At 40.9% G+C, this 24,574-nt stretch overlaps 2 protein-coding genes across 4 annotated transcripts in view; both read right to left on the bottom strand.

Moving 5' to 3' along the window:
- UBN2 (ubinuclein 2) overlaps nucleotides 1-8,533 on the bottom strand; it is a 58,710-nt gene extending 50,177 nt beyond the window's left edge. Inside the window, exons 1-2 of one of the 2 annotated variants that reach the window (XM_054829935.1) lie at nucleotides 8,039-8,533; nucleotides 3,354-3,446 (exon numbers count right to left, since the gene is read on the bottom strand). In XM_054829935.1, the coding sequence (XP_054685910.1) occupies nucleotides 3,354-3,446; nucleotides 8,039-8,500 (555 nt within the window). In that variant the 5' untranslated portion in view covers nucleotides 8,501-8,533. The remainder of the gene's footprint in view (nucleotides 1-3,353; nucleotides 3,447-8,038) is intronic. The other variant, XM_054829943.1, reaches the window with a different exon arrangement.
- A 13,726-nt stretch (nucleotides 8,534-22,259) lies between these two features.
- IFT56 (intraflagellar transport 56) overlaps nucleotides 22,260-24,574 on the bottom strand; it is a 48,057-nt gene continuing 45,742 nt past the window's right edge. The window contains exons 18-19 of one of the 2 annotated variants that reach the window (XM_054812695.1): nucleotides 23,427-23,561; nucleotides 22,266-23,346 (exon numbers count right to left, since the gene is read on the bottom strand). In XM_054812695.1, coding sequence (XP_054668670.1) covers nucleotides 23,450-23,561 — 112 coding nt within the window. In that variant the 3' untranslated portion in view covers nucleotides 22,266-23,346; nucleotides 23,427-23,449. Of the gene's footprint in view, nucleotides 23,562-24,574 lie in introns of both variants that reach the window. The other variant, XM_054812694.1, reaches the window with a different exon arrangement.

The following is a 24,574-nucleotide window of genomic DNA, read 5'->3' as shown; positions in this document are numbered from 1 at the left end:
TGGGAAAAAGTGTAGGAATAAGTTTTCATTTTGGCAAAGAAAGTAATCAGTGAAATCACCAAGGAACATGTATTCATTCATCTTTACAAGTAATAGAGAGGGCTAACAGTTGGGGGGCGTGGTGAGATGACAGAAATTACCGAGTACAGTAAAAAAAAAGACAACTGAGGAATCACTGAAAGACCTCACAGTTGCTCTGAACTTAGTACGATAAATCATCAGTTGAATTCACTATCAATAAAAGCAAGGTAATCCACACAAAGGAAGTACAACCCAAACAAGAAAATAAACAGTATGCTCCCAATTTGTTATGCTGCTCAGGAAGCACTGGAGTTGTTACACACAGCTCTATGACATTCGCTCAATCAATAGCGATCAAAAAAGAAAATAATTGGGGCTTATGCAAAAAAGGAACAGAGAACAAAACCAGAAGTCATCATTATATCACTGATAAATCAGGGCATCCTACCATTAATATCCTTTCATTTAAAAAAAGAAATTAGAACAAAAAAAAGGGAACAGCAAGGCAACAGGGATGTTTAAAGGTAAAAAACACTGCTTCCATACAATAACAGAACGTTAAGACACAAAAGGATGTTAAGGAATGAAAGGACTGAATTTAGATGATAGCATCAGAATCGCATGCAGAAGAACAGGAAACATTTCACCGTTTCTTACAATACAGAAACTATGGAGCACCAAGTGAACTCATCAGGTTTAAACACAAAGTATGTTTTCATATGACATAATCATCATGGTACTCAGTGCCATGGAGCACAATGAAACTCGGTGAACTCAAAATGATCTGGCAAATTTATGGCAGAAAGCTATAATGAAGGGTAGTTAAACACACAGGCTTTGGGAGAAATTAAGCCACAGATTGCTAGACAGGCACAGTGAAGTAATATCAGTGCACACTTACTCTGTTTGTACTTTCAAGTATGAGACTCCACGAGTGTCAGAGGACTATGATACCATCCATTAGATGGACCTTTGTTTTGATCCAATAAAAATTCTTACATTATGTACAAGATCATCCAAGATTCAATATCATGTTTTTACAACAGAGTGATTGTCTAGTGAATAACAGTAATCAAAAGAATGAAAATGGGAACCATTCGAAACAGATTTTTATGCTGGTGTTTAAAACATGCAGCAATTGCAAAAAAGTTCTGAATAATCAAGTAAATAAATGGTACATTATGCATCTTGTTTTACAAAAATGTATTTATTCATAGGCTTTTTCTTAGTATCTGCAAGATATACTCACTACTGTACTGACTTGATTATGAGCACAGGAATTTATCTGAAGAGAAGTAAAAAGTCTTCAAGGAAGACTGTTCTTAATGCATCAATTTTTCTCAGAAGTATTGCCACATGTGCTATCATTAAAAAGATCGTTTGACTCCATTTTAAATGGATATAGATAAGTAATACCTAATTAGTTTAAGAAGGATATAGTACTTCCTGCAAATTTGAAAAAACCCTCTACTACTCTCTCATACAACCAGTGATTACTTTTACACTAAAGTGCTGTTAAAGAGAAGAGAATAGGTATCTACTTCATGGGATCCCTGTTCTAGTTTAAGCTAAGGAGCGAACGTCTCGCCGCAAGAATCAGAAGATGGCTGGATGCTGTCAGAACATGAGCAATTGTACTGGGTCAGCGTACAGAGATGCAATTCCTCCGAGCACGGATGGTAGAGACCGATAGTACTTGTATTGGAAGACAGAAAGGACAGAGACTATCTAACACAAGAACTATTAATCCCTCACCACCCTCCATGCTTAGTGGCCCTAACCTAGTAAGTTGATCTGTATACAGAAGACATTCCCCTTCCTAGAATTTTGTGGGGCTGAGGGGCATAAGGTACAGCAGAGAATGAGAGAAAGCAAGAAAATTGGAAGTGCAAACAGTAATCAAGATACAAGTGCACCATGAATTTAAACTGTTGTAAAATTATAGGTTTTGTTACCTACTGCTTTCTAATAGTTAAAAGTATCTATTTGTCCCTTTTTATGTCTACTGAGCACTGAACTCAAGTTTTCATAAGTCTAATCACACTATGTTTTGTCCATAAATGTACATGTTTAGCTTTGATGTATGCATAAAGGTATATGTAACATTAGATTGCTTCCACTACCGCTCCCTCCTACATATATTGCTTTACATGCTTTACACTGGCTTTCATCTGCTGTAGTTAAGCAACTCGTTTCAGGACATTATAAAATCCTTAACTTGTATTATGGAAATGAGTCTTCTAGAAAAGTACATTTTTCTCTTGTGTTCAAAAAAATTATTTATCATTCAAATGAAAAGCAAACAGTGTTTTGAACTGCCTTCTCAATTCACTGGATATATTGGGTTCTGTCAACCCCTCTAAAAGATGAAAATCATTCTTTTCAGTTTAAGGGTTTCTTTTGTTACACATCACAGCTAACATGCCCTGAAATAGTAATCAGTTCTACAGAATGTAGAGACTGGGCACTCAGTGAAATCTGCCTTTATCAGAAAAAAAAAATCCAAATAAATCAGACAAGAAAGATTTTAATATGTGTATTAATAGCAAGAGATACAAATGACTGCTCTTGTTTCCCTTCTTTATTACTGAGGTGCTCTATTAGTAATCCAGAATATCAACATGCCTAAGCATGATGATGAGTTTTGATTGCCAGCTCAGAATTAATCACCCAACCCTACCCATATGAATTCTTAAAGACTTGTTTGGGTGTGGTTTTAGTCAACATTTTCTGATTTCTACCTTAATTTATTAGTGAAGGCCTCTTTATGTTACTATCTACTGTTGTTCAAATCATTTACGCTACACTTTCAGGAGTCAGCAGAGTATCTTCAGGCAGTTGACAACTACAATATAAGTCATTGCTAGATGAGTTTAGAATTCAACAATAACTTCCTATGGAAGCATTCCAAATTAGTCAGAAATTCACAAAGATTCATCAGTATTTAACCCAAACAGAAGAGCTGTTCAATAGTGCACAACAGCATCACATAAAAATTCTTTCCTCTGGCACAGTATTTACCATGAATATTGACCTGCATCTATTGCTTAGTTGTATTTATATAGGAAGCTTTTCCAAGAATATCTTCACAAGCTATAACATCCTATAGACAAATCTATTTAGTAGACTTGTCTAATAAGCTTGTAGCAGCTTCAAGCTGCTTAAATGAAATATGAGACAGCTCCAAAATGTACAGAAGTCACTTGACAACAACACTATTATTATTATTAGCAACACTATTCAGGCAAAAAAGCTGATGTTAACATCTCTACAGCATCATAAGTTATCACTATTGAATATTTGTATATTTTAATACAGGTATAGTAACTCACGTATTTTGCCTCAAACTTCTTCGCTAGCATTTCTACTTCATGCCGCTCACGTTGTTCGTCATTAAATGGATCTTCTGAGTGAACCGATTTCTTCTGAAAAATGCAGAAGTTAAATATTCATTCCACAAAAAACACAGAGTACATCTAAAAAAAACCCTATTAAATGACAATAAACAATGTTCTGGTGACTAAGTAGTCAGAATTTATACTCGGAGAGTCCAAATACTTTATCCTCTAAAAATCAGTTTGACCCTTTCAATTATCATTGTTACTTTTCTTCTAATGAGAACACAAAAGTTAACAGAAAGATTCAGATTTATATTTTCCCAAGCATTTCACTACAGCCTCAACTGAAAGTATAAGCATAAGAGAATTACAGCCAGTTGAGGTTCAAAGAGAAAGAACTCTCTAAATACAACTCCTTTTCACTTCTGCTTCCACTGATGCCTCTTACTGGCACTGTGAAGGATCCTTCCAGATACAATGCACAAGATGTACCTGGCACACTAATCAGCAAGGAAGCAGCCAGAAGACTAAAAAGCTCAGTAAGTTACAACCATAACTAATGTAACTCCTTTAACTCTCATACTGTTATTTTTTTCTTCAGATAATTTCACTAATCATAGCATGAATTGCAGAAGATTGCCACTATGGCAGCCACAAGGACAACAGAGATTTAATATTCCAGCTGTACAAATAAGCAGGAGGTACCCCCCTCTTTTCTTTTTTTTGAGAAAGAGGTTTTCGCTGTCACAAAGTCAATGAACAGTAATCAGGGCTATACATAGTGCTTTTTTTTTAAATAACATATGGCATAAAAACAGGCCTACCTTTGTCAAATTAAAGTTCACATAAAATACAGTAATTGTCTAAGGGGGGTACTAGAATGCTAAAATATAGTGGAATGGAGTTCCATTTTACAGAACTTTATAGATGGCAGCTAACTTTACTGCACATGGACCACTCATTAATGAATAAATGAAGATTTATGGTAGGCTAAGACAGAATAAAAAGCAACACTAAGTTCAGAAAAGCAAAGATCCTTCCTCTGCAGTATGAATAGCCAATATATGCACTATATGGTAACCAAATAACAAAATAGCTCAGTAGTATCAAGACCAATGTAATGAGGAAGGTAAGGTGAGCAAAACTGCAAGCACCACATAATTTTCTTACATTTTCTAAATTGAGTACTTAGAAAAATAATAGATGTTATAGTTAATCCTGACACCTCTACTAAACTACATACACATCTCTTGCAGGCATAACTAAATATAAAATGCTGCTCAATTCATGCAACACTGTCTTCCCTACTTTTAGCTGGAAAAAATCAATTCTACATCTTCTGCTAGGCAAATGTGGGGGTTTTGAGTTGTGAAATGAGATAAGGTTAAGGCCAGAGGTCAAGCAAAATTTAGTACTAAAGTGTTAACTTGCCTCTCTCCACCAAACTCTCAAAGCTGTAGCTGACTGTCACTTTGATTAAGCATTATGGGGATCGCAAATTCAAGTAAGTCTTCACTTTGACAGCTTCTAAGAGCTCTTATGGACAACTGTATTAGACTTTGCTGTAACTCCAAGAGATGACTACTTCAGCACCTTTACAGTCTGCTTGACAGAAGCCAACTTGGCATTTTCAGTTAAGATTTACACACCAAGCTTCAACTGCACCAACAGAAAAGGGAGCACACTTTCACTTCTGACCATTTAAGAGGCAAATAAACTCTTCAACCACACCAACTCATTACTCACACCCAAAAACTTTACATAAATAATTCCTACCGAAAGATGAACTCTACCAACAATCCTATCAAAGGATGTTCTCTTTATCAAGGCAAAAAAGCAGCACAAGGACAGCATGAGTTTCTAACATAAGCAGTTCCACTAGCTTCTGATTCAGGCTAGGAAACCAAATTTGGAATTAAAAACACCCAAACAAACAGAAGTTGCACTCATCCTGTCAAATCAGTTTAGGGATTCTCTACTATTTCATTAAGAGAGCTATTAAAGCAATGTTTGAATATTCCTGTGCACCACTCCTTGCCTTCCCAGAACAACCTGCCTCTGGAGAGCCTTTCTTGCTTGCTCCAGTTCCAAGTAACACTACAAGATAGAAAGATAAGTTTCTAATTCCGTAATGTTGAACTTTAATGAGCAACTTCTTATAAGGGATAAAGAGTCAACAACAGCTTTCAGAAAACTCAATCTTCACCCTACAAAAACAGTCTGCATAACTAAGTTTATACGAACTGTTCATTTTAAACTGCATCACTACTAAAGCAACAAAAAATTTGGAAATCTAAAACTCCACTTAAAACCACAGCATTAACTGGCAACTACTTGCTACCTACCTGGAAATAGCAAACTCTCATATTCTGCAGAAAAGTAGCAGAGAGTGGGCGTTCCTTGGCCAAGCTTCATTTTAACAAGGTAGTTTTCCCTGCTGCATTAACCAGTATAAATCACCATGGTCATTCTACTCCACAAGCATGATCAGTTTTCCTTTCACAATTTCACAATTTTTTTCTACTTTAGGACTTTAAACAGGTTACATAATTTGTTGGTCTGACAATAACCAGCGTAAAAGACAGACTTCTGTCATCCTAAGCCTCCTGCACCGCGCAGAGCAAATTCTCTTCTTGTATTTGCTTTAACTATGAAGAAACCACCAAGCACTAATTTTATTGCTGGATAAAATGCATTTCCCCTCTCTCCATGCTGATTAATACATGATTTTAAGTTCTCCCTATTATATCAGAGTAGCTTTTCCAGCTTCTACCATATAGCAAGCAAGAAGTTAAATTGACAGGCCAAGTACACATCAGTTTTTAAACAAGATTAAAAGTCCAGAATCACTTTAAAGGGATCACAATTTATGACCCTGGTTTACATAATCAGCTGATTGTTCCACACAGTCCAGCAAGGCCATTATGATCCATTCATTTAAATTTGGACTTTACAGAGCTGAAAAACACACACAATTTCTTAAAAAGCATTTCTATCACTATTTCTACCTTCAAAGCAGTCTCTGATACCAATTCTACCAAAAATCCCCTAAATCAACGCCCACGTGCCCTCCCTCCCTGCAGAAGACATGGAATTTGCATCAGAACTACATAAAAAGCCACCTTTCCCTGATTATGTGATTAACATATTATTAACCTACAGAAAAAGGCAGTTATGGAACTGGGAACTGCCAAAGGGAAAAAGTCAACCTCCACGTACTGAACCATTTCTAAACACTAACACAATTTTCACCTTCATACAGGAACTGCTCAGGGAGATGGCACTTCACGGAGCAGCATGCTTATGCTACAACAATTCAGAGGAATCTTAACTGGCACTGTTTTTCCACAACAGCTGTAGGACAGGATGAACAGAAGGAACCTTTTAACTTGCATCTGAATATCTCAGAGATATTAAAATCAGAGTCATTGACTTTTCTGTCTTCCACATTTGAACACAATCTCGTGTACATCCCTCCTACTACAGAACAAAAAAGTGACCAGGCTGCTAAGTATAGTTATGACACCATCATCACCTAGAAACACTTTGGTTTGTAAAACAAAAGTTTTAACCATTCTCGAGTTTGTGCTGGATGTAAAAATCCAACGGCAACATCAGTACTGGTATTTGAGGTTTGCTTTTATCATCAGAGCTATCATAACCTCCTCAGTAGTAGCTATTTGCTTGCCTCCCCCCCCCTTTCCATTAAGATGTAAACTTTCTCTAAAATTGTGTACTGGAATTAAGAGGAGCCACAACCATTTAAATCAAATACAACTTCACTGGTACCCTCAACTTTTTAAGAATGAGTGGCCTAAGTGTCACCAGCTTAAGGACATGCATGTCTCCTTCCTACTTGCTGGATCCTGTTGATTGCCTAATACTGCTCACTTCATAAACTTGGCTGCACAAGCTTTTCTCCTTAAAACCCGAAGTAGTTCTAGTACCAAATATCTTCTGGTTGGGAGGAATAGGAAAAGGGAAAGTAGGTGGGTTTTTTCTTTAAGTTCTTAACAGTTACAGGTGAGGTTATAGTTTCGACATTAACTCTCATTCATCCCTGTCCCCCGCACGACTACAGAAACTCAACTCCAAGTCTGCTAGTGCTCACTTCACTGCTTCTTAAGGCTTGTAGCAGAGCCGGGCTAGTAACTCCTCATTTACCTGCACACAGCCTACAGACAATGCGGAAAACAGACCGGCATGGTAACAGTTTCGTTCAGCTGCCGGAAAAAGCTCCCAGGAAGCGAGGACGCAACGCTACCGCTCCCCGGGCAGGCAAGGGGAGGGGAGCAGAACTGGGGTAAGCGGGCACAAGACACTGGCGCTCCCCCGTCCCTGCTCGCAGCAAACGCCAGGAGCTCCGGGAAAAGCCAGCCGGGAGCCGTCGGCCAGCTCAGAGGCGACAAGTGCGAAGCCTCCCCTTCCCCCCACGGGCACAGGCACAGCCTTAGCGCCAGGAGGAGCCCGGAACGACGGCGAGGCCGCCGGACTTCCCTCCAGGGCGCCGCCCCGCTGGGCCGGGACCACCCCCGAGCAGGACGGGGCAACCGATAACGTTATCGGCAAGGCCTGGGACGCGGGCAGCTGCCCGCCGGGCCCTTGGCGGGGAAGAGGAAGCGCGGCGGGGCCCGGCCCAGCGGGAGGGGAGGGGGGAAGGGGAAGGGGAGGTCCCGTACCCGCGAGTCCCCGCACAGCAGCAGCTCCGGGTAGCTGAACTCCACGCAGCCCTCCTCGGTGGGGTCCTTCAGCACCACCTCCAGGCGGACCGTCTGGCGGAGCGGGAGCGCCTCCTGCGGCGGCGGCGGCTCCTGCCGGCTGCTCTGGCGCGGCGGCGGCGGTAGCTGCGGCGGCGGTAGCGGCGGCGGCTCGGGCCGGGGGGGCTCCCGCTGCGGCTGCTGCTCGGGCCGGCCGGTCTCGCGGGGCGGCTCCAGGCGGGCAGCGCTCTCGCGGGACGGCGGCGGCTCCGGCCGGGAGAGCTCGTGCGGCGGCTCCGGCGGCGCCAACAGCGGCGCCTCGCGGCCCACCGGCGGCGGCTCCGGCTCGCGGCCCGCCGGCTCCCGCTCCAGCGCCGGGCTCTCGCCCTCGCGGCGCCTCACGGGTGACAGGCTAATGAACGGCACCCGGCGCGGCTCCGCCATCCTCCGCCGCCCCCCCCCGCCCCCCGTTCGCCGGCCCCCGCCTCACGCGTTCGGTGACACCGCTCTCCGCGCTCCCTCCCACCGGCGGCGGCGGCTCCTCCTCCTCCCTCTCCCCTCCCCCCTCCGCCGCCCGGTCGGAGCTGCCCCCTACGTTCTCCTCGCCGCCTCCACCCCCGCCATCTTGGCGCCCCCCCACATAAATAGAAGCAGGCCCGCAGGCCGCGCAGGCGCACCGCGGACGCCGACGCCGGCGCGCCGCCCCGCGTCGCTGTTGTTATTGCTCAGCTTCCCGCCGACGTCAGCGCGGCCGTCGGTACCTACACGCCGCGGCCGCCGGCGCCCGCCCCCGGTTGCCTTGGCGATGTGCACGCTGCCTGCCGTCGGCGCCTTAAAGGGCCCGCGGCCCGGCGAGCCGCTCGTCACCCTCCCGGCCGTCCCGAGCCGCGCACGGGGCGCCCCCGCCCGCCAACGAACCGTCGCAGGGCAATGGCGGCCGCGCCGCCGCCGCCTCCCCTCCTCCCTCCACCTCGCGGCTGCCCGAGGGCGGCCCGTTGGCGCCAGGGGAGCGGCCTCGGTGGGGATCCCCCCCTCCCCTGAGGCGCGGCGCGGCCCCGCTGAGGCGGGGCGGGAGGAAGGGACAGCCCCGGCCCGGGCTGCTTCGTGCCGACGGGGCGGCGGGAGCCCTCGGCGGGACTGGGGCTGTCCCCGCCACCAGCAGCGGGTGTTGACGGGGCTGTGCAACGCGTGTCCTTTTGGGGAAGGTGTGGGATGGCTGCCGGGGCCGCGGCCCTGCTTAGAGGAAGGTGCGCTGAGGCCTCTTGAATTCAGCAGCTGTAGGTCAGTCACCAGAAAAAAACACCCCTAAATCCTAAAGATCGTTTCCAGGCTGCGAGGGCATTGGTATGAACGTGGCATCAACACGCACCATATGATGTGCTGCTGGGTCAGCGGAGAAGATAAGGGTTCGACAAAATTGCTTCGTAAAGGGTTGAGCCCAGCCTGCTCGGGCAGAACAGCAGGCGCTGCTCTGGTAGCCAAGCTGACCTCTGAAGAAAGGTAGCTTGTTCTGCAGCCATGCCTGGGCTGCAAGGTACCAGCTCTGGTTTGCAAGGAGCAGTTGTGGGTTGGTGAGGAAGAGCTGTCCCCTAGATAGGGGACAACGAAAGGAAGGCAGGGTATGAGCAGCAGTGAGACTTCCTTCGTGAGCAAGAGCTGCCTGCAAACAGTGCAAGTGTTTCAGTCTGCCACCACCTACTTTGACAGACTGATGGCTGGTATTTCCAGATGGAGGTGTGCCACCAAGGCACTGCTTAGTTTCAGGAAGCTATGAACATCTTCGTGTGCACTGTATTCTCCAGCTTCATTGGAGCAGAGAGAAAGACGTTAACATTTGTTGTTCTTTTTTTAGCCCCAGAAATACTACTTTGTTCTCTTTTAAAAAGGTATTCATGTTATGCAAAGCAAACATAATTTACATATGAGTATTATTTTGGATAATTATAGCAGACCATTCTGTTCAGCACATGACTCCACTTTCCAAACTGCATTCATCACAGTGCTTGATGTTTTCCTCTTACTGCATATGAAGTCTTTCGACTTAACTGCTTGCTTTCAGCTAGACTCCAGAGAAGATTAGTGACACTAGAACAGTGTTACTGAAAGTTATGATTTCACAAACAGGGATTGGAGGACGTTCCGGAATACTGCTTGCAGCAGGAAATCAGTGGAATGACTGACCTGAGCTGGGAAACATAGGCTGTCTCCTTTTGAAGCTTGAAAGGCTTTGTTGAGCTTTATAGTCAAAGGGACTTGTTTTATCTTAAAACCTCTCATGTTCTAGTATGACTAGCAAGCTCGGTAGAGGTAGTCCTCAAATATGTTTTTACTTTCAGCGTCATAATAAAATTATTTGGAAGTCTCACTTGTTCTCCTATTGAGAATTTCATACAGCTATCTATTTCTGGATTCAAACTGAGTAAGTATCACTAAGCTCCAGACCTGCAGATCCTGTCAGGAATATTCTAGTTCTCATCAAAGTTTCTATGTAGTCCATGTCAGTAAACCTTGTGATAGTAGAAAGGGGAAAACGGCAAAAGAGCAATTTATTGCTCAGCAAACAGAAGTCTTACATGGAAATCATGTGCTGTTCTGCAGCTCTGCTGAATGCTTGCTTTCGGTTACCAGATGGGAGACCAGACATTGAAATAAGTACAACAGGAATACAACAAATTTTTTTTGCAGGTAATACTTGGACATATCCATGGAAAGGGGTGAAAATAAGCTGTGCGTTTTAAGTATCCAACCTAAAACTCGGGTCGTGGTTTAACCCCAGCTGACAGCTAAGCACCACGCAGCTGCTCGCTCATTATCCCCCACAGCGGGATGGGGGAGAGAATTGGAAAAGTGAGAAAACTCGTGTGTTGAGATAAAGACAGTTTAATAGGTAAAGCAAAAGCCGCACACGCAAGCAAAGCAAAACAAGGAGCTCATTCACCACTTCCCACCATCAGGCAGGTGTTCAGCCATCTCCAGGAAAGCAGGGCTCCATCACGTGTAACTGTTACTTGGGAAGACAAACACCATCACTCCAAACATCCCTCCCCTTCCTCCTTCTTCTTCCCCGGCTTTATATGCTGAGCATGATGTCATATGGTATGGGATAGCCCTTTGGTCAATTGGGGTCAGCTGTCCCAGCTGTGTCCCCTCCCAACATCTTGTGCACCCCCAGCTACTCGCTGGTGGGGTGGTATGAGGTGCAGAAAAGGCCTTGGCTCTGTGTAAGCACTGCTCAGCAGTAAGGAAAACATCTCTGTGTTATCAACACGGTTTTCAGCACAAATCCAAAACACAGCCCCATACTAGCTACTATGAAGAAGATTAACTCTATTCCAGCCAAAACCAGCACAACTCAGTTCTGCCTTTCAGTCCCCTAACATATGTATTCAGAAGTAATGAATGTAGGACAAGTACTCCACAAGAAAATGAGATTTGTGAGTATCTGAATTCAGTCCTTTAAATTGTCTTGGTTGTAGTGTAGATACACCTGGAAGCACATCCTGGTCAGATTTTTAACACTCTTTTTTAGTAGGAAAACAATAAACTGGATAGGAGTAACTCATCTGACCCATGACAGGGTTACAGAGAAAACCAGAAGTAGTTCTTGGGAACAGTTTCAGGTAGCCCTTTGTTCTAAGTTATGAGATTGCAGACTGTGATAGTAGAAGTAGCCTTGCACGTCAAAGGTTTTTGTACAAATTTACTGGTTAGTTTATATACCCCCTCTTCCTCTTTCTCTTCTGGGAGTTTAATTAGAGAAATAAACCCTCATGTTTATATGTTAGCTAACCTCTGAGCATCTTGCAGCACACATCTTTTTTTTATAAGGCTCAACATTTGTTTATGCGACTGGACAAGCAGTAGTTCTGGATCTTTGAATTTAAAGTGAAGTTACCAAAGACAGCTTGCTCTGGATCTGAGTATCTGAACTAAATCAGAAAGAAACTTGGCAGCAGATCCAAGCATAGCAGTTACTGGAATATGTTATCATTACATTTGGTTTAAGATACCGGAAGCACTCAGGAAAGACTCCCAAGAAACACACCAAATCTGCTAGATCTTAAGTTCTCTGGGAATTTAGTTTTGAATACACCAGAAGAGTTCCAGGCTTCTGCCATATCAAACATTTTCAAGAGGTGTGAGATTTCTATTTTTTCATCATTGTTTTTCTGTTCTGCCACCTGTTTTGTTCTTTGGTGTTAAGCTCTGTCTCAGGTATTGTTTGTATGTAGTATAATGTGCTGCACTTGTCATTGGAGCACAAAATAAAGTAATTAGATATGTCTTGCCAATTATTTTGCTTTCTCTCAGGATGTCACTATGATAAAATAGTCCAAAACAGAATACAGATTCCCTCCCTGTGTATGTTATCTGAAGGACAATTAATAACAAAAGCCTCTCTTGGAAGAGGCACATTAAAGGTTTTAAAAAAATGTAACAACTGCAGAAAGAGAGTAATTTTGAGGTGAATTTGAAGCTGCTTTTTATTTTATTGATGAAAGCCAGTGTGAGCAGATCACACAAAGTGGATGCTCAGGACCACGGGTGCTACAGCCACATCAGTGAGTGGCAGTTTCTTGACCTGACTTTGTTTCAAATAGAGAAAACGATGGAGACAGCGAGGTAAGCCACCAGAGGCCTCTACCCTGGTATGGGTGGGATCCTCCTGCTCTGCCTTCTCTTTTGTGAGAATATCCTCATTTTCCATGGGTTGCTTCCTCACTATATCCTCCCGGTATCTTGGTCTCTTATGGTCCAACCAGGCACCTTGTTGATCTTCATGGTCCCTCCACTGAAACTGCTGCCACAGCAGCTGTGACATCCATTGCTGTGTCAGGAGATGATACAGCTGCAGGTAGGATGGTCTTTGTGTAGCTTTTACTAGAACAGCTGCCGCATCACAAGAATCCACTGCACCAACAGTGTGGCTGGCATTGCTGGGTTTCTATTTAATGAGACTCTGAATTAAAGCATGCTTTTTTTTTTTGAACTTGTTCCCTCCTACAGTTTTACTAAGTTGCTGCCAGATCCAGAATCAAGGAATAACAAAACACCTCTTTTTCTCCAAACCAAGCACCAATGCCCTACAAACCATTTTGAAAAATAATTTCTTTTATCTAGAGGATCCCTCTCCTTTTTTAAATAATTTTTAATTATTGTAATTAAAAATATTGTTTCTTGCAGAACATATCTCTAGCTTTCTCTCCTCAGGCACGTGTACTTAGAGTTGTTACCAGCTGGTCTGCCACATCCTTAAAAAGTCCAAAGTACTTTATTCAGACAAGTAAACAGTGGTTTAGAAGGGCTGTAGACAGGTAGAGAAATGCCAGATGTTGGGACTAGCAAAAGTACATTAGCTTCAGGTAATTAGGATATATTTTAGGGCAGTAATAATACTCATTTATCACCATTTCAAGGCAGAGGAACCGTGACTGTGAACTTTACCCCATGAGCTGTTGTATTGCTCATGGGGAACTGGTCAAACCTTACTTCTTGGCAAATGAAAGTTTGAACCTATGAGACAGTGGACTCCTTTCAAGAACTTCAGGAAAAGCTTTCGACAAACCTGATCAAAAGTTGAAGGTTTCAATGACCATGGGAAGTTTTAAGAGTAGCAACAATTTTTATGCAAAAGGTGGTTACTGCTCCTGTGACTGGAAACACTTTTTACCTTTAGAAGTGGATTTAGGTGCATCTTTTGTTCACTTCCTGAAATGAGGGATGGTCTTCCAATAGTGTGCTCTATGCCAGGACAGCGTAAATGGCAGTACTTCGTAGCTAGGAGGTAGCTCACAAAACCAAAATGCTGGCTTTTATCTCATGTTAAAAATAAGCTAGAAACCAGGGCAAGTCTTCATGTTAGAAAAGTAAAGGGATTTACAGGACTGCATGTGTCATGGCAGCGTGAATTCCGCAGCCAAAGGTGGGGGTGTTTATCATCTGTCCTGTTCACGTGCAATGAGAACTTCAAAAGTGACACAACTTCTGACTAGTGATTTTTATGATCTACAGAATATTGTAACATTCTTTAGGCTAATAAATAAGATCGTTAACTTAAAGGAACCTCAGAGAAAACTGAAAGCGTCAAATGCTGCATTTACATGGGTTAGAAAGAAAAAGAGATGAGAGAAAATGGAAAGAAGAACTGCATCTTGGCCAAAGAAGAGCAAGCTGCTCCAAGAAGCTGCTGTTGGGAACAGATTTTGATCCTCTCCTCTGGAGAGGAGGTGAGATATTAAGAGATTAAACATCAGCTCTTAAGTGGGTGCATTTACCAAGCAGAACGCAGGTAATTTGTTCCCTCACATAATGGTAGCAAAGTCAATTGTAACGAACAAGATAAGAACACTTTTCTAGTTACATCTTATTTTTTACTTAATTTTTAATCACTGTTTCTGCTTTGGGTGTCAAGATTTCTTGCTGGAGCAAGCATGCAACTTTCATCTTTAAAATGTTAACATCTTTCCTAATGTTAAGGGTGAACTCAGTTGAGGCTGACAAATAAGCTGTAAACTTCTCCAGTAGTAATGATTGTAGGTGAAGTGGTGTGTGGACTCCACGTCTTAACTGAAATTAATTTGGGAATGTCAGCATCTGAGAGGTTTTCTCTGCCAAGCAGTGAAGATTAGTTTGACATCTAAAATCACTAGGAAATTCCTCCTTGCAGGTTTACTCTTTTCTGAGAAGGAGGAAGAAATAGAGGCAAAAAAAATTAGATACCTTCTAAGTGGTCACAAGAAAATTAAAGCCACCGAATTACCAAAGATAAAAATAACCTTTTAGCTAAAATCCTGGAACTTTCTTGTAGATATAAAGAATAGCAAGAAAGGGTACATCAGAAATAAACACAGAAGAGATTTTGTAGAAGAGAGGAGTACCAGGTAACTAACACACACACACACACACACACACACACACACACACTTTTTTTCTTTAAAAATACAAGTGATACCTAGGGAGCAGAATTCAATGAACTGGTGAAGAAACTTCTCTGCCTGTCACGTGTTGATTGTGACTAACAATGCCACTTAAACCGTATTTAAACTGAGTTTAAAATTGAAGAGGCCTGCCTTTGGAAAGAACAGATTCCCTTAATGGTAGCTCTTTTATGATTCACACCTGCTCATTTGACAGTGTAAAAACCACCTAGATATTTACAGAGATTGAGAGGGATTATGTGCTCTGGAGGGGGTTGTCCCTCACTTTTTTTCCTCATTTGCACCATTTCTTTAAAGATACTTTAAAGTTCCTTGGATGTTTATCTCTGCTGAAAAGCCTGTTCCATCAGGCCAGCACCCCTGGAGGCAGCTGAGGATTAGCAGCCCGTCTGAAACTTTGGAGTCAGGTTATTGTCTTATCTCTGTATTGTTGTCTGCTGGTTTTATTCTTCCAATAGCAATTAAAACCACACAAGAATAGATAAGTCGCAATTTCACGTAGCTACCTCACCCACCTGTAACACAAATAAGAAAGATGGGCGGTGTAGGGAATTCTCAGCTCGAATGGCAATTTCTACACTAAAAGCAGTAGTAATGCTGGTTACTGAGGTAAAAGAGTCTGGAAGTAGTTCTTGGCGATGCAGAAGTTAATGTGCCATAGATTTGCTCTTGCTGAGGGTTCCTCTTGCGAGTGCTGATCTAGGACAAGACTCTCTCAGTGCCCATGAAAACGGAGCCTGTCAGACCGCAGGCCAAATGAGCCTTGGTTTTGAATGAAATACAAATATTTTAATAATTATCAACAATTTATTTCATGTATTAAATACTGTAATATATTAAAAATCAGTATAGTAGCTGTTCAGGAAACAACTGTCAAGCAACGTTCACCCTCCCAAAAAAGAGAATTACATATCATACATTTGTCAATTGCAAAGCAACCTTCTAGGAATCATAAAGACATGCATCATAATATTTGGCTGTGACCTTGGAGGAATTTTCTTTATTTTTTCTCTAGTATCTCCTTTGGCTTTGAGACTGATTTTACAAAAAATCCAATTTCCTAACCATTTTCTTTCAATACCTGTCAGCACTTTGGAAACCGCTTTTACTTTATATAAAGTTCTACATCTAAGTAAGTGCACATTATCGCAGACAGCTGAGGGTGATTGCATAAACAAATTACCACGTTTTTAACATTCATACAAGCTTATGATCAGAACAGTCAGAAGCATACTTTGCATGTGCAGTTCAGCATTTTCATACTTCCATGATTTTATTTCCAAGCCAAATTGCCTTCAAAAAGCAAAGCACATATTCATCACCGAGAATTAACTACATACTGAGCTTGCAGATTCAACACAAAGCTGCTTTTGAGTTGCCACAGCATTAAAAATAGCATCTGAAAAATTACTTATGAAAAACCATTTTCCATACATGAATAATTTACATAGACAAATGGAATTTTATTAAACTCTGTTTTCTTACCACCTTAAGTTGTATTTTGAGAAGATGTATGAAATTTAAAGACTTTTGATAGTATTAAAACAAGTGTAGAATAGCAGCAACAGCAGCAACGATTTTAAGAACAGGACATATCAGAAATGCTTGTGTAAACAAGCTACATTTTCTATAAGATAGCTATGTTTTGAATGTCATTTTCCTGGTCTTTAAAGAATTCCCCCTTACATTGATAAGTAATTGTACAGTCAGATTTAACTTATATCGAGCACTTCTCTGAATACTTCCTCACCTTTTTAAGAGGTCGAGTTATTTCTTAGTGTCGTGCTGATTTCTAGTCCTCCGTAGGACTTAGTATATTTTACAAATCTGACCAAATCTTGCCTAGAAAGTCTGTGAAGCAGAACAAGACAAGTAATGCTCAGAGGTGGGGCGAGGGGAGGAAGAGATCTGTGGAAAGCAGCAGTACTTCGGCAGTACTTTGTGGTAGTCCTGTAAGGCCAGTCACGTTAGCGGGTAGATGGGAAGGGAAAACACTTGGCAGGGAAAGAAAATGTGCAGAAATGAAAAGCAGACACAGTGATAAAACCTGTTTGGGACTAACTAGCTAAAGTGAGTGGGAAGTCTTGTAAAGCTTGCCTCAAAAATTACTTTGCTGTGACCTGAAAATAGCTCTTCTGCCTTTAAATGGTGGGGAAAACCACCATTGTTTTATATAAATAAATAACTTCCCAGTTTGTTCAGTGATGACTAAGTTCAGCACACGTGGCATCATGAACAAGTCAGACAAAAGTAAAACTGAATTTGTAGAATACCAGTATTATGATAACCATCTGTATTGGGAATGTACCAGGTGGTTTAAGACCTGCTTTATCAGTTTTTGTAATTTAATTTTTCTATAGTTTTCTTAGACACAGCTCTCACACACGGATTGATATTAGAGAAACATTTACTTCATGTGATATGAACTAATTCACCAGCTCTGCAAAGTAAGACAATGTGTTTTGTCACATAATGGCTACCCATATAATGGCCTCACCTACTGATGTGAGGTAAGAAAAAGATTGCCGGTAGCTTTAGAGTAGACGGGCATAACGATCCCATCACGCTTAAGGAGGACAACATCGTCAAACAAAATTATAGCCGTTACAACGCACAATGTAACTGTTAGAATTGAAGCATGGTTCTCTTCCACATGACATAAACCACCTCAACATTATTATATGTATTCTTAAAAGATGTTATTGCATATTATAGACCTCTGCATTGTCGTGTGTGGTTTTTCACAGAACTGGCCACATGGAAGTTGCTTACAGTGATCAAGGAACAGATGGTGGAGTCTGAGGCTCATCACTCTCCCCTAGTTAAGGGCCAGCTTAAAGTGTGGTTTGAGGACTCCAAAAAAGCAATGCAATTCCTAGGTCCATGGAAGTGCGATGCAAAGACAACAGCACAGGTAGTACCCCACCTTTCAGACAGATTTAGCTGTATCTGAGAACTGCTACAAACTATCCCGTAGCATATTTGCTGTCAAAATAACTTAAGTGCCAGGTTCTTGAAGATCTACTTGTAAACACACTTTAAAGACCATTACTTATTTCACTGTATTCATCATTTTAAATCCTCTCAAAGAATTACTAAGAATAATATAATGTGGAGCAATTAAGCACAGTACAATGTGTAAGTATGAACTGAAACAGAGGTTGGCTTTTTATTTGAAGAATACACTGTGTCTTCTCAAAAGTCACATCTCTTACTAAATATAGGTTTTTATTTTTAAATCTATAATTAGATGCTAGTGTAATTCATCAATTAAGCAAGACCTATAAGGAATTTAGGAACTGTCCCTTGCCCAGACATGTGAAATGCCTGCTTTATTTGTTCCAAACAAAAATTTAAACTCTACAAAGTCAAAAGTAAACTTTTGGTGTGTGGCATCTAAATGTGATTACAGGGAAAAAAAATGTTGTTTCAAATTCTGCAAGCAGTCTTGAACAACTGGACTCCATCAATCTTTCTGGGATGCAGTAAGGCTCATCTAATAAAGAATGAACGGGAAGTATTAGCTCCCATGACATGGATCTTTTACAAGTTTAGCTGAATATCGCAATTATACAAACGTAATATATACATTTCTAATATCATATACTAATTTAACAGAGTAGCATAATACAGTATCCGTAAGGTACATGTTAAATAAACTGAGAATTACAAATTATGAAAATTAGCCATCAGTCATCATTAAGAGAATGTTTTGGGGGTTTACCTTAATAGGGCCCTGGAAGGATGGAGGATCCAACATATCCCTTGGTGATCCAGAAATGTAAAACAGCACTAATAAAAGGCTGCAGAGAAACAGACTAGTAATTAGTGAGGATAAGATAGTCACACAGAGTGATCTGCATAAGCTGGAAAACTGAGCTCATTCAAACAAAGTATATTTTTTTGTAGAGCTAAAGGTAGGCTGTCTCTTCAGAAAGGTGGACTGTATCCTGGAAAATACCAGTTCTGGAGAAACCCTAGATGTCACGTCACAGTCGAGAAGCAATTTAATGCAAGCTCCCCTTGTGATAATACGACAAAAAGGGTGAATGCAGTCTTTGAGTACACATGTAGAATAGTGAGCAGCAGTATGGAGGAGCATATTCCAGCGTCACATACAGCGATAAAGTATGCCCAGTGCTTCACGGCCATATTTTTTAAAAAATCTGTTGACAAACTGATTGCCAGTTTTCCAGCCTGGAAAATATCCTTACAAGGGATGCTGTCTTCAATACAGACAGAGGTGACTTGCTTGCAGTTTATGCATGCTTAAAGATTGAAAAAAACCCAAAAAACCAAACCCACTGAAACAAAGAATGCTAGGCTTTAGTATGAGTAACAGCAAAGATGAACATTGGATGAATCAAATATTAGAAAACAAGGCCAAACAAGCTGAATTTAGAATTAAGGTACAATTTCTAGAAGAGCAAAGGTGATTTAACCATTTGAATAAATTGCAAAGTAAAACTATGGATTTTTGTTAACCACCTTCAAAGTAAGACTCTTAAGTTTTTCTGGCAAATATTTCTATGGAAATCCAAGTTATTGGATTCAACACAAAGATTAGCAGATGAAATCTACCATCTTGCAATATGCAGGGTCAGGCCAGATTATCTAGTAGCTGATTGAAGAGTTGATTTTAATGGTTACTGGTGACACTTCCATGTAAGTATCTGCTTAATCAGTGATCATACCATAGAATCACAGAATAGTTTGGGTTGGAAGGGACCTTAAAGACCATCTAGTTCCACCCCCCTGCCATGGGCAGGGACACCCTCCACTAGACCAGGTTGCCCAAAGCCCCATCCAACCTGGCCTTGAACACTTCCAGGGAGGGGGCCTCCACAGCTTCTCTGGGCAACCTCTTCCAGTGCCTCACCACCCTCACAGTAAAGACATTTTTCCTAATATCAAATCTAAATCTGCCCCCTCTTAGTTTAAACCCATTACCCCTTTTCCTATCACTACACTGATAAACAGTCCCTCTCCAGCTATGAATAGGTGAAATGGGGAGAGGGAATTCTGGAAATGAACCTCAAAAAAGATTGACTGGAAGTTACTTCTGGACAGTGAAAAATTTGGTTAAAGAGTAGACCAATGGGCAAAACCCAGATGTGTTTCTCAATGTATGTATAGCTCCCATCTAGTGAAGCTACAGCAACAGCTGTACATGTAATTGTTTATGTTGTGTCTTACTAGTTAACGGACAAGTTCCTTATTCAACCTTAGACAACTTTTTTATGAAGATCAATGAGCGATCTTCAAGCTGAGAGAACCACATAAACCTAAATGCCTGCTGCAACCTACAGAGTTGGAACTTGACACAACTTTTCCTTCACGGTGAACTTGCCACCTTCAGTTTAGGTTTACATTACTTGGCTCCAGCTGTTACTGTGCTTAGAAGTTATATGATGGATTCCAGAATTAATCCAAGAGGGTTGCTGCTATACTGGATCAGCTCAGATGCTGGCCATAGTGGATGTTATCCCGGAACTCACTTGCAGCAACAGACAGGATAAACGTCCTCCCCTGCAGTGTAATTCACTTAGATGTTATTGGCAAAAATGTTGTTCAGGTATGACCAAGCTTAATTAAAGGTCATCTTCTTTATCTATCAGGAATGGGCCAGTGCCCAACTAAAAGCAGTTGCACGCTGTTTCAGGTTTGGCCTTCTCTGCTAATGATATGATTGCTAGCACAGTACCTTCTCTATATCCTATTTTTCAGAATCAGATGCTTATTCCAAGTGTAAGAAATAACTGTGTTTTCCATACTCTTCCTTGAAATTCTAATGACGCGGTAATTTCTTTCTGCCTTAGTCTCTCTTCCACTACATTATCTGAAATGCTGCTGTTATCAATTTTATATTCACTTACTCCTGACCCAATAAACTTAGCTGTTTCCCTGCCTCTACACATGCATTCTTCACCGCCTGCTTGTTCTGTATAGGTGACTGTTGTTGTTTTTCTCTACACCTTCAGTCCCAGCTGTACTGTTTAGAGTACCTTGACTCCTTAAATTCCCACAGTTCAGGGAAACATGGAAATGGCAGGGATAAAACTTTGTTAACCCAACCTGAGAAACAGCTTTAGAAATTCTTTATTAACTTCCCTTTCTGTTTCATCTAAGGCAACTTCTATTCACACCTCTGTTCTTTGAATATGATCTCAGATTAAAGAATGGAAAATGTTCTTAGAACATGTTTCTAAGGTAAAATAAACACCACTATTTCAGCACTTTTCTTGTTCTGTATTTTAGTAGTACCTACATATCTGATCCATTACCAAGACTCCAAATGCTAGGACAATGCGTAATATATCTTTTACTTTACTGCTGCCCAAGGCAAAGCCCTGCAGTACTCTGTTCTTTCAAGACACAAAGACAAAAGCTTTATTACTTGTCAATAAAATGCACTGTGCTAAACCCCACATTACTTAACATATCAAATATGACTTTGTGACTACAGTTAATAGGTGACGTTTTCAAAACCTTCTTCACTGGTCACAGACGGAGAATTTAAAATTAGTCCACAAGCCCATATGCTGTAATGCCATCTCATTTATTTCAGAAGATTCAACCAACAGGTAAAATGGTCTGCAATGGATTTGGATGCTCTTCAGCTCTCCTGCAGGTTAAGCTTCAATAAAGGGAGGAGTAATTAGTGCATTTAACATCTCTTACAAAGCCACCAACATAAATTTTTTGAAGCTTTGTACCAAGACTCATAATTGTATTCCCAATCTGTTTCCAAGTTAATTAAACTGGGTGGAAAAGAAAAATGCCGTTTACAAATGAAAGGTGTTTTCAGACTGCTTTCAGTGAAAGTACTGCTCCTTTCACACCTCTCGAATCAATGTAAAGTTGCCCCTGCTGAAAGGCTTTACTATTGTTGTTAGTATGATGGACCAGTTTTCTAGATGTAAATACATGTAAATGCAAGTAGCCACAACTATCAATGTACTTTTAGATACCTGAATGATGATACCCACCGTTTTTGCTTAAAGCAGTAAAAACATAGACATGCTATATGGCAGAAAGGTGTATATGTTCCATATACACCCAGACTCCTTATTTTCAGCATCAAACCACCATAAATCAGGACCAAGGCCATTGGCTTGCCTTCGACTGATTACTGACCAGACATTTAATGACCAGTCACAAATCTGCCCTCTTCCACAGCAAAATGAATATACACTATTTCAATTTCTGTTGAAAAGCAGAAAAGTATGAAGCAACACAAGACCAACAAGACATTTAAACTGTACATTCAATTAAGAGCTTTATTCAAAGCAGAGACAGTAGAGAAAACAGTATTCTGAGTTCCCCCCCAAAAAAGATAAAAAAATAGTTTGTAAGTATTTTACAAATTGTAAATTTTCCTTTTACAAATAATATACAAATGTTTTTCACTGCAAAACATATAATACATTTCTATGTTACAAATGTTGCATTCTTTTAGAATTATGTACTCCCTGAACTGTTCTCCTTAGAAAACAGGAGAGTATAATAAATCCAAAAATATAATAAATATATTGCTAACTAGGGTGGTAAATGCTGAAGAAAATTACTCAAAACATCCAGTTCTTTTATCCATCAGATTGCTGAACTAAAGGTATTGCTCACATGAATTATATTAACATGAACAAATATTTTGAGTTTCAGACCTCAAAGCAAGATTGAACAATAGAGTTGGTCAAATTTCCATGGTCTGAAAAAGATGGTCATGTTTTGCTACCAACCTAGAAAGCAGATAAGCCACTTTGGAGCTTAGCATGTTGGGTTGATTAACACTCATCATCAGAATTAAGGGTAAGAGAGAAAACAATCCTTATAGACAAAAATAAGAGATGAAGGTATTAGTTACTGGGATTTATCCCAAAAAGGACAGTGCTCAGAATACAGTTTGTATTTTACCCTGGACAGGTAATATATAGAAGTCTTTATGTATTATCTGATACCCTAGTACTGGCTTTTGCTTGTCACCATCATCCCCTCTACTTGCCACATTCCACCTCTTGCTGAAGCAGATTTATCTCAGCCCTTTAGCAAATGATTCTTCTACAGATGCCAGAAGACTTGCTGAAAAAACCCAAACCACAAAGCCCTCCAGTAACTGGTGTTAGGAAATCTGGGGAACATCTGAGGAGCACTTTGACTTGTGGACAGTTGGAATTACTACTAAAAATAATGAGAGACTTTGAATGAGGAATAGAGTGGTGCAACAGAAAAAGTACCAATAAAATCGTAATGAAAAAAAACAAACCAACCAAAAAAAACCTTGCTGAATGTTTTGCAATCTCACTGCACTACGCTGTTCCTCAGCTGAGTCAACCTGCTTGATAGTCTCAAGTCCTGCAAGGAAGGAGATACCCAGAATGCACAGGAGAAACCAAGATCCACATCTTACAGTCACACACACGACAGTAACTGACCCAGTTAATTTTGTGGCACTGACTTAAACGGGGACTCTGTTCTCCTTGGCCCACTTTTTCATGATGCGGACAATGTATTCTACTTGAGAATTACCAGTGCTCTTCAGAAGATGCAATACTTCCCGTAGAGTCTCTCTACAAAAGTGAAAAGCAAAGATTTAAATGGGGGTGAGACCCAAGCGATACAATAAGCAACTACCCACATCCAAACTATTTTGCAAAACATGGTTTCTAGACAGACAGTCCATTCATGTGCAGAGTAGGGATAGGTAAAAATGTACAGTAGATTAGAACCCAGGGGACCAAAAAAAAAAAAAGTCTTGTATACAATTGCAATAAGGAGAGAAATTAAAAGAAAAAAAAAAAGAAATCAGCAAAATGTAATTACTTTGGAGTTTAATGTGCATGTGCATGTGTGTATTTATATATAAATCCTTACTCTTGCAAAATAGTTCCCTACAACAAGACAAATATTTTTTTGTCTTTAATGCTACTTGCTAGTCTTCAGTATGGCACCATCTAGCTTAATGCTGCCAAAGCACCTTGCACATAAATTCAGATAACATGGAAATGAACATTAGGATAAACCAGTATGAAGCTGCAGTTTGCCAGCTACTTTACAGCAAGAACTTGTATGCGTATTGAAATATAGGCAAGCTGTGTGTATTTTACTGTATCTACTGTAGTAATTGCTAAAAGGACACTTGAAGGGTGCAGCAGTTAATGAGATTATTCCAGCAGAGAAGGGAATACAAGGAAGGTGTAGAAGCCAAGATACACAACTGGTAGGTGTGTAGTATGAAACAGCAACTTTGGCCAGGGGAGAATGGCCATCCGGCATCACAGCAGAATATTCATGAGGGAACAGTTCTTAAATACAGCCTCACTATTTTCTCTCATTCTACCATCCAATGAAATGGGCCAAAAGCAAAATTATCAGTAACACAGATAATTTCCTTTAAGCTTTCATCAAGTGAGTATATTTGTCTGACATGGACAGCGTCTTGAGAAAGCAAATTTTAGTGAAAACACAGTCTCATCTACTCACTGTTTAGAGAAATCATGTTCTTCCTACAGTGCTGAGTAAATGTTTCCTTAGTTCTGTTCTATGAACCTTAAAATGTCACAGGACAGTTTTCCATTCTTAA

This window comes from Grus americana, chromosome 1, assembly GCF_028858705.1.
Source record: "Grus americana isolate bGruAme1 chromosome 1, bGruAme1.mat, whole genome shotgun sequence".
NCBI lineage: Eukaryota > Metazoa > Chordata > Aves > Gruiformes > Gruidae > Grus > Grus americana.
This window is presented reverse-complemented; position numbering and strand designations above follow the sequence as displayed.